The sequence below is a fragment of the Hyla sarda genome, chromosome 8 (assembly GCF_029499605.1).
Source record: "Hyla sarda isolate aHylSar1 chromosome 8, aHylSar1.hap1, whole genome shotgun sequence".
Lineage (NCBI taxonomy): Eukaryota > Metazoa > Chordata > Amphibia > Anura > Hylidae > Hyla > Hyla sarda.
In genome coordinates, this window is record NC_079196.1 from 45,905,309 (window position 1) to 45,917,965 (window position 12,657).

General features: G+C 44.3%; 1 protein-coding gene across 5 annotated transcripts in view; it reads right to left on the minus strand.

The window, feature by feature from the left end:
• Positions 1-9,373: 9,373 nt before the first annotated feature.
• Positions 9,374-12,657, minus strand: part of COBLL1 (cordon-bleu WH2 repeat protein like 1) — a 188,541-nt gene continuing 185,257 nt past the window's right edge. For 3 of the 5 annotated variants that reach the window (XM_056533254.1, XM_056533253.1, XM_056533257.1), the window contains one exon: positions 9,375-9,600. In XM_056533254.1, the coding sequence (XP_056389229.1) occupies positions 9,544-9,600 (57 nt within the window). In that variant the 3' untranslated portion in view covers positions 9,375-9,543. Of the gene's footprint in view, positions 9,601-12,657 lie in introns of all 5 variants that reach the window. The other 2 variants (XM_056533255.1, XM_056533258.1) reach the window with 2 other exon arrangements.

Below are 12,657 nucleotides of genomic sequence, written 5' to 3' on the forward strand. Positions count from 1 at the left end.
CACAATGATGGCTTAAATGCTTAAAGGATTCCTCCAATTATAATGCCAATCACATTATGACGTTGGCTTCCTCTCAGTGGGCAGCATGATTAGAGGTACTCTATATGTTTATATGATTGTGTGATTTCAGATTCTGAGTAAAAAAAATATCCAAAATATAAGACTAGCATAAAACATCTCATTTTTAGTGTAGACAAATCTTCATCCAAGGAATTTACTGAACCTTGGTATTGTGTCTACTGGCAACGACATGTAAGAATCACTGCTAGACAAAATCATTTTTAAAATGTAACTTTTCTTTTAGATTGGAACCTTGCAATGCCACATTGTAGCTGCAGCCCACGTATTAAGTTTATATAAGAATCTGACAATTCGGAGCATCTTAGAGCAGTGTTAAACAACATTCCTCCTCAGTACCTCCTACTCAAAAATGTATCAAAGTATCCTCAAGGCTGTGATCATACACTTTGCTTCATATTAATTGTACAAACTAAGGACAATACTAGTACTCATAGACATAGCACAGGTTGAGAACTTACCCTAGAAGGTGTTGCACGTTGTCTCTTCAATATGTATCACGTGTAAGTGCTGCCATGTCATGGAAAAGGTTTCCTTTTTTTCAAAGTTGCATTTTTTTTTAAACATTTTTGTATTACAGCAAAGTAAACAAATTTAGATCGCAACTAAGGACTCTGTTTGCTTTTCTATCTATGGAACTATGCAAATATGGTAGAACATATTGTACAAACATAATCCTGTTTAATGTACGGGGCACATCTACTTCAGGCAAGTAAATATTTTCTAAAGACGATCATTCTGCAGTAGATTCTTGTTTGAGGAAATAAATGTTTTTTTTATGTTTTTATCTGTTTCTTGCAGACTGGGATAAATGCAGTCTAAACTTGACAATAATTCAACTAAAACTTTTAACAAAAATTATACTTATATTTAAGTTTCCAAATCGGAACTTAATAAACTCCTATGCGGGAAGTCAAATATTAAAGAAACAAACCAGGCAAATTTAATACACTGTGTTATGCCTATTGTAGGTCCAGAGGGAACATAGTGATTCTCTCTGTCATGCCCTGCCCCCTCAAGCCCTGTATTAGGTTGTATTATTTTTACCTGGAATGTTCCTTTAAATATTACCTGTGATTTAGAATTATTTTTTTTATATATCATAGAAACCTATTAAAAAGTTTTAATCGGTTGAGGTCTGAATGTTCAGACTAGAGATGATTTGGCCGATTCAGCAAATTTTCCGAAAAAATTTGGCTCGGGTGGAATCACTATTAAAAACAGCTATTTCTGGCCTACAGAGAGCCTCAATAGGGGTGTAGAACACTTTGCTTTGTCCTAACCCCCATACTCTGTGTTAGTGAAATAATACTGTTATTCAATATGACATGCAGATTACAGGCATCACTATTAGAATCACTGCCACAGAGCTTCCAGATATGGCAGAATTTTTATGTAATTTTCATTTACTTTAATTCTAATGTATTAACATTTTTTAATTACCCATTCTGATGAGCATCGATCTGGCAGTCAGCAGCAAGGCAAGCTACCACCTGTCCCAGCCCCTGCCTCTCAGCGCACCCCCATACTCTGAGTGTCCACTTGAAAAGGGAGGGACTGCAGTACCACTTACTTGGACAGGAGCACATTCAGCTTCTGTGCCATTGGATAAGTGGGCGCATAAAGCTAGTAGTGGCTACAATGAAAAAGCTCATACTTGTATCTTAAAATTGTGACACCACCTGCTCCAGCCCCTGACTCTCAATGATGCCCTGACTTTGAAAATGCTAATGTTTCATTTAATCAGTTATGGTTCATTGTTATCACACCAATCTGTTTCATTTGATACTTGTGATAATTCCCCAGGTAATATGGCGTTGACGACCATAGGGCCTCAGTCTTGAAAAGATTACATCAATTTTTTTAAATTAAAATGTAAGATTTATATTAGATTCCCAAGTTTAATGTCCCGGGGTTTACTAACACTGTATGACCACAAAACCCAAACTAACAAGGGGTCAAATGACAGCACAATGACAGAGCCTAGAGGTGGCAGCAGCATGAGGAGACCATAATCTGGCAGAATGACACAGCCCGGAATTGGCGGCAGCAAGAGGAGACCATATAATGGCTGAATGACACAGCCTGGAGTTGGCGGCAACATGAGGAGATCATGGAGCTTCACAATCCCTAAGATTAAAAGATGAATTTTAAAATGTAAATTGAAGATTTATGGTAGCTAGTGCTACCATAAAAATGTGTAGGTAATTTTTTCCCAGGCCCAGCAGCATCAGTAAACCATATAGTGAATGAATGACACAGCCTGGAGCTCATGGCAGCATGAGGAGACAATAGGGCTTCCCAATCCCTAAGAGTAAAAGATGAATTTAAATTGAAGATTTATGAAAGCTAGTGCTACCATAAAAATTTGTAGGTAATGTCCTAGGCCCAGCAGCATCAATAAACCATATAGTGGCTGAATGGAACAGGCTGGACTTGGTGGCAGCATGAGTAGAACATATAGTGGCTGAATGGCACAGCCTGGAGTTGGCGGCAGATGAGGAGACCATATAGTGGCTGAATGGCACAGCCTGGACTTGGCAGCAGCATGAGTAGAACATATAGTGGCCGAATGGCACAGCCTGGAGTTGGCGGCAGATGAGGAGACCGTATAGTGGCTGAATGGCACAGCCTGGAGTTGGTGGCAGATGACAAGACCATATAGTGGTTGAATGGCACAGCCTTGGAGTTGGAAGCAGCATGAGTAGAACATATAGTGGCTGAATGGCACAGCATGGAGTTGGTGGCAGATGAGGAGACCATATAGCGGCTGAATGGCACACCCTGGAGTTGGCAGAAGCATGAGGAGGCCATATGGTGGCAGAATGAGACAGCCTGGAGGTGGCAGCAGCAGCATCAGCAGTCCTGAAAGTGACCCGGTGACAGAGTGGTGCGGTAGGTGGCAACACCAGTACCCGGTGACGAAGGTGCGTGAAAAAAGGTCTGATGCAGAGGAATGTTTGTAACTGGGGAGCAATGCTTTAAATCTGTTTGGCACTATATATATTTGTGAAGTGTTGGTGTGGCACCATGGTCAATCTACTCTGATGCATCAGGCATTGGTGGGTGAAAATCCTGGCTGATCCATGCCTGATTCATCTTCACAAAGGTCAGTCCCTCCACATTTTTCGGGGACAGATGAGTTCTCTTTGGGGTGACTATGGCCCCCGCCGCACTAAGCACCCACTCTGAAGGCACACTACTGCCTGGGCAGGACAGCTTTTCCAGGGCAAACTCTGCTAGTTGATTCCACAAATGACGTCTAGCGGATCTTCAAGGTGTGTTGGCATGGGCATGTCAAGGTCTGCCACCACCTGCTGGTTCAGGTCCTCCTCCAGGTCTACCTGCTGCTGATGAGTTGTTTCACTATGCGGGTCATGAAAGGTACTCATCAGCAACTGTAGACTCTGGCTGTTGCTGATGGAGCTGGTACTGCTCCTGCCACCCCACCCCTCATGGCAGTGGAAGGTGAGCACAGAGGGTCCCCCCCCCCCCCCCGAGTCAGACCTGCGAGAGGATGGACGATGGCACAGATAGGCATCAGCCAACTGACTAGGATGTCTCTGTAGTAGGTCAGTTTGTTCTCCCTCTCAGTGGGTGTAAAAAAGGACCCCATTTTGTGGCGGAAGCGAGGGTCCAATAAGGTGAAGAGCCGGAAGTCATCCCGCTGCCGAATGGTGATAATTCTGCTGTCACTACGCAAGCAAGTGAGCATACATTGTGCCATTTGTGTAAGTGACTCGGAGGGACTCTGTGCCTCCATCTCCACTGCATACGGCCACAGTGTGTCTGGGTCCTCTGTCTCGCCTTCCTCATAACCCTCTAGCTCCTCTGGCTGCTCCTGCTCCTCTTCTCCTGTCAGATGACTAGAAAAACTGCCCATCTAGTGAAACATAAACTGTGCTCCACTGTGCCCCTCCCCCTCCTCCTCCAGTTCAGCCCCCAAAGGGCTCATGTGGCCATGAGATGTAGGTGCCACATCTCCATTGCCCTGACCAGCCATTGTTTCCAACACTTGTTGTAGGATATGAAGCAGTGGAATGACGTTGTTCATCCCATAATCCTGGTGACTGAGTAATAATGTGGCTTCCTCAAAGGGCCTGAGCAAACAGCAGGTGTTCTCTGTTCGTATAGTCGGTCCAACATAGGAAGGGTGGAATTCCAACGTGTGGCAACGTCACAAATAAGACTATGTTTTGGGATACCGTTATGAGGCTGCAGCTCAAGAAGGGTGTGCTTTGCTGTGTATGAGTGGCTGAAGTGCATGCAATGTTTCCTTCCCCTTGTTAGGATGTCTTGCAAATGGGGGGAACACTTCAGGAAACACTTGAAAACCAGATTGAACACGTGTGCCATGCAAAGTGCATGGCTCAGCCTTCCCAATCGCAGTGCAGACAAGATGTTCTTACCGTTGTCAGTCACCATGGTTCTCATTTCCAGTTCGTGAAGTAAGCCATGCTCTGATTTCTTTATGAATGACTTTTAGCAGTTCCTCCCCGGTGTGACTCCGTTCGCGGCGGAAGTGGTGTGACCTGTCCAAGTTGGTGTTGTGACTGCGCAGGAACCACATTCACCCAGTGGGCCGTAAAGTGCATGTATTGTCCCTGACCATAGTTACAGCTCCACACGTCAGCGCTGCCGTGCACTTTGGTACACACTGACAGGCTCAAGGACTGGCCCACCTTCTCTTCCACAAAATTGTGCAGGTCTGGTACTGCCTTCTCCGCAATGATGGCTTAGCACTCTCCACTTTGGCTCGGCACAAGCCATCAGTTCTCTGAAAGGTGCAGAGTCCACCACTTGAAAAGGGAGGGACTGCAGCACCAGCAACTTGGACAGGAGCACATTCAGCTTCTGCACCGTTGGATGAGTGGGCGCATACTGTTGTCTCTTGGACATGGCTTCGCTGATGGATTGCTGGAGGAATGACTGACTAAAAGTAGGAGGAGAAGGAGCATCTGGAGCGGCCGAAGGAGGGTATGACACACAGCTACCTTCGGCTGAGGAGGTGTAGCCTTGGCTGGCTGAAAGAGGGATCGGCATGCCACTGGGTGATACAGCAGGATGGACCACTACATCCGAGCCACGGTTCTTCCAGGCCACTTTATAGTGGCACAGCATATGTTGACGTAGGGCGGTGATGTCAACATTGGGACCCTGACCAAGCTTCACCTTTGCCGACACATCTTGCATGTGGCTATGTTAACCTCCTCCGGATGTTTGATGAAAAACTGCCACACTGCCGAGTAGCTGATTTTCCCACCAACAGTCCCAACCAATTGACTGCTACTGCCGCTGTCTCCAGGAACCCCTGTAACACTACCTCCCGGGAAGGTAGGCTTCCACGAAGCAGGTGGCCTACCCCAGGCACGTTTGGCTCCTGAATTTCCACTTCTGCCACTATGCTGACTGCCAACCATGCTATCACCTTGCTGGCTAAGCTGCAGCCTCACGGGCAACCTGCAACCCTCTTCTCCTTATGATGATGAAGCCCCTTTTGCTCCCGGCTCCCAATTGTGATCGACTTCATCATCATCAACAAGTGTCTGCATGTCACTGATGTCCTCCTCAGGTTCCTCAACAGTGTCTGCTTCGGGACCCTGAATGCTGGCAACACCACCTCCCACGTCACTCTCCTCATCATTACTTGCCCACCTAGCGGAGGAAGTGGCGGATGTCTCCTCCACTTCTTGGCTGGGCAGTAGCTGCTGACCATCCTCTATTAGAGCATAAGATACTTCTTTAGGGGAGGGAACAGCATAGAACAGAGGCAATGGGAGGACAGGGACTGCTCCCAGGCCATGTCAACTGAGGGTTGTTTCTGAGGAACCCACTGACTGTTGACTGGGGGTATCAGATGTCACTTGTGATGAAGTGGATGACGGTGTTAACCAATCAATGATGGCAGATGGGTTGCTGGTTGAGACACAACCGTTAGTTGATACCGGGAGATCAGGCCTCTCGCTGCGACTCCTGCTGCCACTCGCCCCTAGTCTGTTGCAACCTCTGCCTGTGCCTGATGAATTTAGGCCTCTGCCACTCCATTGTGCACATCCTGGCACTTCTCTGCCTGACATACTTAGTGCGTATATGAGGGGAGTACAATACGCCTCCCTACGCTTAAAACAGTATTTGTCTAGAACAGCAGCAGGTGAGTACTTTTGGTTGTTCTTTCACAGTATCTAAGCTCTTCACAGATTAACAGGTACAAAATAGTACACTACTTAGATGTAGGTATGAGGTATGCACTTATGAGGGCAGAAAAATGCGCTACAGTACACTTAAAGAAGTAGTGGAGTAAGACACCAGCCGGTGATTACTTTTGCCTGGACTTTCACAGTATCAAGGCCCTTGACAAATTGACAGGTACAAAATAGTACACTTCTTAGATGTAGGTATGTGGTATGCAATTATGTGGGCAGAAAATTACGCTACAGTATGCTTAAAAATCGTATTGGAGTAAAACACCAGCCGGTGATTACTTTTGTCTGGACTTTCACAGTTTCTAGGCCCTTGACTGATTAACAGGTACAAATTAGTACACTACTTAGATGTACATATGTGGTATGCACTTATGAGGGCAGAGAAATGTGCTACAGTACGCTTAAAAAACATATTTTTTTGCACAACACCAGCAGTACACAACAGTGCTGCAGCACACAGTCGCTGTGTACGAAACCCAAAATTGCACTCTCTCACAGAATATTAGGAATGGATTGCTGTGTATTATACCATCTACAGACTAGTATACCCAGCAGACCATTTGTTGTGGATCAGTGAGGGCAGAAAAATATGCTGCAGTACGCTTAAAAATTGTATTGGAGTAAAACACCAGCCAGTGCTTACTTTTGCCTGGCCTTTAACAGTATGTAGGCCCTTGACAAATTAACAGGTACAAAATAGTACTCTACTTAGCTGTACGTATGTGGTATGCACTTATGAGGGCCGAAAAATGCGCTATAGTGCGCTTAAAAAACTTATTTTTGCACAACACCAGCAGTACACAACAGTGCTGCAGCTCACAGTCGCTGTGTACTAAACCCAAAATTGCACTCTCTCAAAGACTATTAGGAATGGACTGCTGTGTATTATACAGTCTACAGACTAGTATAACCAGCAGACCATTTGTTGTGGAACAAAGATACAGAGTTGCGCTAAAAAAATATTTCTCCATCCTCTGCTAAGGTTTCTCAAGCTGAGCCAGCTTGTTCAAATGTATGAGGCAACACACAGCTCTCTGCCCCTCTCTGGGAGGTTTATGGCTGCAGTAAAAATTATTTTCTGTGAAAAATGCACTGCTCTCTGTCCACCAGAACGCTGACGTGACTAGGAGGTGAAACGCTGCTGGAAAAAGCTTGTTTGTGTAACACACAGCGCTGTCCTATCTCTCTGCAGTGAAAGGATGTCTAGCTGGAATATGGCTGCCAATTATATAGGGCTGTGACATCACAGGGGTGACTGGCTGCTGATAGGCTGCATCCCGCATGTGATTCAGGGTCATCCTGCCTACCCTTGTTCCTGCCTTCCCAGATTTCCATGTGCTCACATGTGGATCTACCATTTTAAATGCCCTGGAGCCTGGACCGCAATAAATGGAGTTTAATGAAGCGATTTTCGCAATATAATCACGGCGATATTTGCATTTGTTGGGAATCAAATTTTTCATGAAATTCGTAAGGAATTCGGATTCGTCAGATTCGATTCATTCATCTCTAGTTCAGACCCTGACTAATTATGAGAACGGGCATGGAGAAGTACTTGCTTGGTACATTTTCTCCCGGGTCCATGTCACTTAATTTGGATGGACTCATAATGTTAGTCTATGAGGCCGTTAAAGGGGTACTCCGGTGGAAAACTTTTTTTTTTTAAATGAACTGGTGCCAGAAAGTTAAACAGATTTGTAAATTACTTCTATTAAAAAATCTTAATCCTTTTGGTACTTTTTAGCAGCTGTATGCTACAGAGGAAATTCTTTACTTTTTGAATTTCTTTTTTTGTGTTGTCCACAGTGCTCTCTGCTGACTCCTCTGTCCATGTCAGGAACTGTCCAGAACAGCATAGGATTGCTATGGGGATTTTCTCCTGCTCTGGACAGTTCCTGATACGGGCATCAGGTGTCAGCAGAGAGCACTGTGGACACGGCTGCTAAAAAGTATTGGCAGGATTAAGATTTTTTAATAGAAGTAGTTTACAAATCTTTTCAACTTTCTGGCACACGTTATTAAAAAAAGACGGTTAAGGACCAAGGGTTTTTCCGTTTTTGCACTTTCGTTTTTTCCTCCTTACATTTTAAAAATCATAACCCTTTCAATTTTGCACCTAAAAATCCATATGATGGCTTATTTTTTGCGCCACCAATTCTACTTTGTAATGACATCAGTCATTTTACCCAAACATCTACGGCGAAACGGAAAAAAAATCATTGTGCGACGAAATTGAAGAAAAAACGCCATTTTGTATCTTTTGGGGGCTTCCGTTTCTAAGCAGTACATTTTTCGGTAAAAATTATACCGTATCATTATTCTCTAGATCCATACGATTAAAATGATCCCCTACTTATATAGGTTTGATTTTGTTGTACTCCTGTAAAAAATCATAACTACATGCAGAAAAATTTATACGTTTAAAATTGTCATCTTCTGATCCCTATAACTTTTTTATTTTTCTGCATATGGGGTGGCATGAGGGCTCATTTTTTGCGCCGTGATCTGAAGTTTTTAGCGGTACCATTTTTGTATTGATTGGAACTTTTTTGCGCGTACGCCATTGACCATGCGGTTTAGTTAATGATATATTTTTATAGTTCGGAAATTTACGCACGCGGCGATACCGCATATGTTTATATTTATTTTTATTTACATGGTCTTATTTTTTATGGGAAAAGGGGGGTGATTTGAACTATTATTAAGGAAAGGGTTAAATCACATTTATTAACTTTTTTTTCACACTTTTTTTTTGCAGTGTTATAGCTACCATAGGGACCTATAATACTGCACACACTAATTGCCAGCACTGTTCACTGCAAAGCAATAGCTTTGCAATGATCAGCGTTATCGTGGTCAATTGCTCAAGCCTGCCATTGCTGGGTTAATCCCAGCTCAGAGGCATCAGACAACCCATTCAAAACGTATTAAAACAAATAGAAGAATTCCATGTTAACTACTTTCTCATACATGCTAATATATAGCTTCCAATTCAATTCAAAGGAGCCTACCACCCATCTCTTAAAATACTCCAGCAAGAAAATGCAAGAAGTTCTTGAAATTTGACAAACTTTTATTTACAAAATAGTAAAAATACATATTTTACAGAAGAGGATTCAAAAACATTTCATAGGAAAAACTAAGATGCCTTGTCATAGAAAAAAAACTACTTTCAATTAAGTTTTTAAATGTTTGCAAGTCAGGCAAATCAGGATCCAGCCAGGTCTCCATGTTAGAAGAGTTAATACGTCATGGTTTTCGACTACACAAAACAGTAAGTGCAGGAATGCCGAGCTCTCCCCTTCTCCTCAGCGAGAATCTGGAAAAAGATCCATTACATTCAATTACCTTACAGTATCACCAAGCCGGTTACTCCATATACAAAAACAGTAGTCTACCACTGGTCCATCAGCACAAAAAATGTTTTTGATCCATAGAGGAGGGGGGGGGGTGGCTTATGAACTGTTACGCCTTCAAGTGATAATGGAATAGCTTTGAACTGCTGCTCTAAGCAAACTATAGAAATGTGAAGTGCCGAATAACCCCAAATGAAATAGTCTAAAGGAAGCCAACACACTGGTCATCTCCAATGCATTTGGAGGATAACCTCCTTCAACCAAAAACAGAAGTCTACCACTGGTCCATCAGCACAAAAAAGGTTTGGATCCATAAGGAGGAGGGAGGGGGCTTATGAACTGTTATGCCTTCAAGTGATAAGGAAATACCGTATTTTTCGCCATATAAGACGCTCCGCCATATAAGACGCACCTAATTTTATAGGATAAAAATCTAGAAAATAAAGATTCTGAACCAAATACAATGTAAAGTATAGGACAGTGATCTTAAACCTGCAGACCTTCAGATGTTGCAAAACTACAACTCCCAGTATGCCCGGACAGCCAACGGCAGGTTGAAGACCACTGGTAAAGGAGGTAGTACTCACGTGTCCCCGCCACCGCTCGTCGACGCTGCCCTGGATGACACCCTCCATCGCTGTCGCCACGTCCCCAAGGTGTCCCCGTCGCTCCGGAACGTCTCTGCTGCCCGGTATCCTCGCTCTCCGTCACTGCCATGACGTCGCTACGCAAGCCACTCCTATTGGATGACGGGACGGCGTGCGCGACGACGTGATGACGACGAAGGAGAGCGCCAGCCATGCAGGGGATCCGGACACGGAGCAGACACCGAGGAGGCAGGTAAGGTCCCTCCCGGTGTCCTGTAAGCTGTTCGGGATGCCGCGATTTCACCGCGGCGGTCCCGAACAGCCAGACTGAACAGCCGGGTTAGTGTTATTTTCACTTCAGACGTGGCGGTCAGCTTTGATCGCCGCGTCTGAAGGGTTAACACAGGGCATCACCGCGAACGGTGATGTCCTGTATTAGCCGCGGGTCACGGCCATTGATGGCCACAGGGACCGCCACGATAGGCATGTATTCGCCTCATTTTGGGGAAGAAAAAGTGCATCTTATACGGCGAAAAATATGGTAGCTTTGTACTGCTGATGTAAGCTAACAACTATAGACATTTACACTTAAAACCTTAAGTGAATTGGCTTGCTTTAGAATAACACACTGGTCATCTCCAATAAATTTTTAAAGAAAAGCACCTTTAACTAAACACAGCAGTCTACCACTAGTCCACTGCCACAGAAAGGCTTGGGTCCATAAGGGGGGCTTATGAACCGTCATGCCTTTTAGTGATAATGGAATAGCTTTGTACTGCCATTCTACTAGAAAAAAGTACTTACCATAAGATTACGGCCAGCTGTATGTCTTATGCTGATTAAGTGATTAGAACAGTGTACGTTAAAGGGGGTTGACCATTTTATATAAGTGCAGCAATTGTAAAGTTCCATCACTAAGTTACCTGCTCCTGCTGTGCCCTGTTATCACTATATAAGAAGCCGTAGCTCCATTCTACCTCGTCCTTTAACATGACCAAACATGGAACTGTGACCATGCACCTCCCTCCGAGTCCTCCACTGCACCTTTATATGTCAATGGGGGATGCCAAGTGTATGTCACAGCATATTCACTGTAGAGAGACTGGGTAGTACAGTGGCAGTGGCTTTCTCTATAGTGAAATAACACAGCAGGAGCAACTAACCATGAGTGACAGAACTTTACAATGACAACACTTTATAAAATTAAGGATATTGTGGCCAGCTCCCTAAAGCAAAACATTGTTTAAAGGAGTACTCCACTGCTCAGCCTTTAGGGCAAACTGTTCCGAACACTGGAGCGGGGAGCTTGTGACGTCATAGCCCCGCCCGTCATGATGTCACCCCTCACCCCCTCAATGCAAGTCTATGGGAGGGGGTGTGACGGCTGTCACGCCCCCTCCCATAGACTTGCATTGAGGGGGTGGGGCGTGATGTCATGAGGGGATGGGGCTATGACGTCATGAGCTCTCAGCGCCAGCTCCAACGTTCAGAACAGTTTTTTCCAAACGCTGAGCAGCGGAGTACCCCTTTAAGGCTCTTCTTCGATCCACACCAGGCAGAAACTGTAAGCTATTGAAATACGTGTCAGTACAGTGAAATGCTACTCAAACATTTTTGAATTCAGGAGCAGTGATCATAGGATTGGCTATGTCTACCTACACATTTCTTTAGAGACTTCGTAATATACATCAATAATAAGAGGATTCTTTAGGTTTAACTATTGATAGCTATTTCCACATGGTGCCACACTGATAAACCCCCCACCCCAAGTTATCAATACAACGAGTCATGCTTAGGGACCGACTGACTATCCTGCTGAGACTAGGGGTGGATGGGCTGGCATGTTAACCATGGAGTTCATGTGACCTGCCATTATGCTATGAAGCATAGGAAAGGGTTATTCATCTACACTTCCTATCCAGTAGCAGCTCCTCCCAACCGAGGCAGATGTCCAGTAACTGGATGGTGTAGAAGTCAATGCCCACGATGGTGGTGGTCTCCCTTTCATGAGAATTTATGTCCAGTGTAAGGAAGCAGCATTAAATGTTCCTGCTTACAGAAAAAAAAATCATGTTTCAAAAGAAGGTTTCACCATCAGAACAGGCAGGATTCTTTACTGTAAAAGCAATGAGACTATGGAACTCTCGCCACATGATGTTGTGCTGTCTGACTCAAACAAATTTAAGGGGGTGCCTAGATGTTTTTTCTGGAAAAACATATAAGTCATAGCTATTGGATTTAGGAGCTTAGACCATTGATCATCACCATTGAGGATTTTTTCTGGATTTTTTTCTCTTTTGAAACAATTGGCATCAGCCTCATACTGTAGGTGGTTTTTGCCTTCCTCTGGATCATCAAAGGACAGCAGAGCTTCGTAAGATCGGGGCATGAGAACTAGAAAAGTAAAATGAGGTAGATTAAAGCAAGATAATA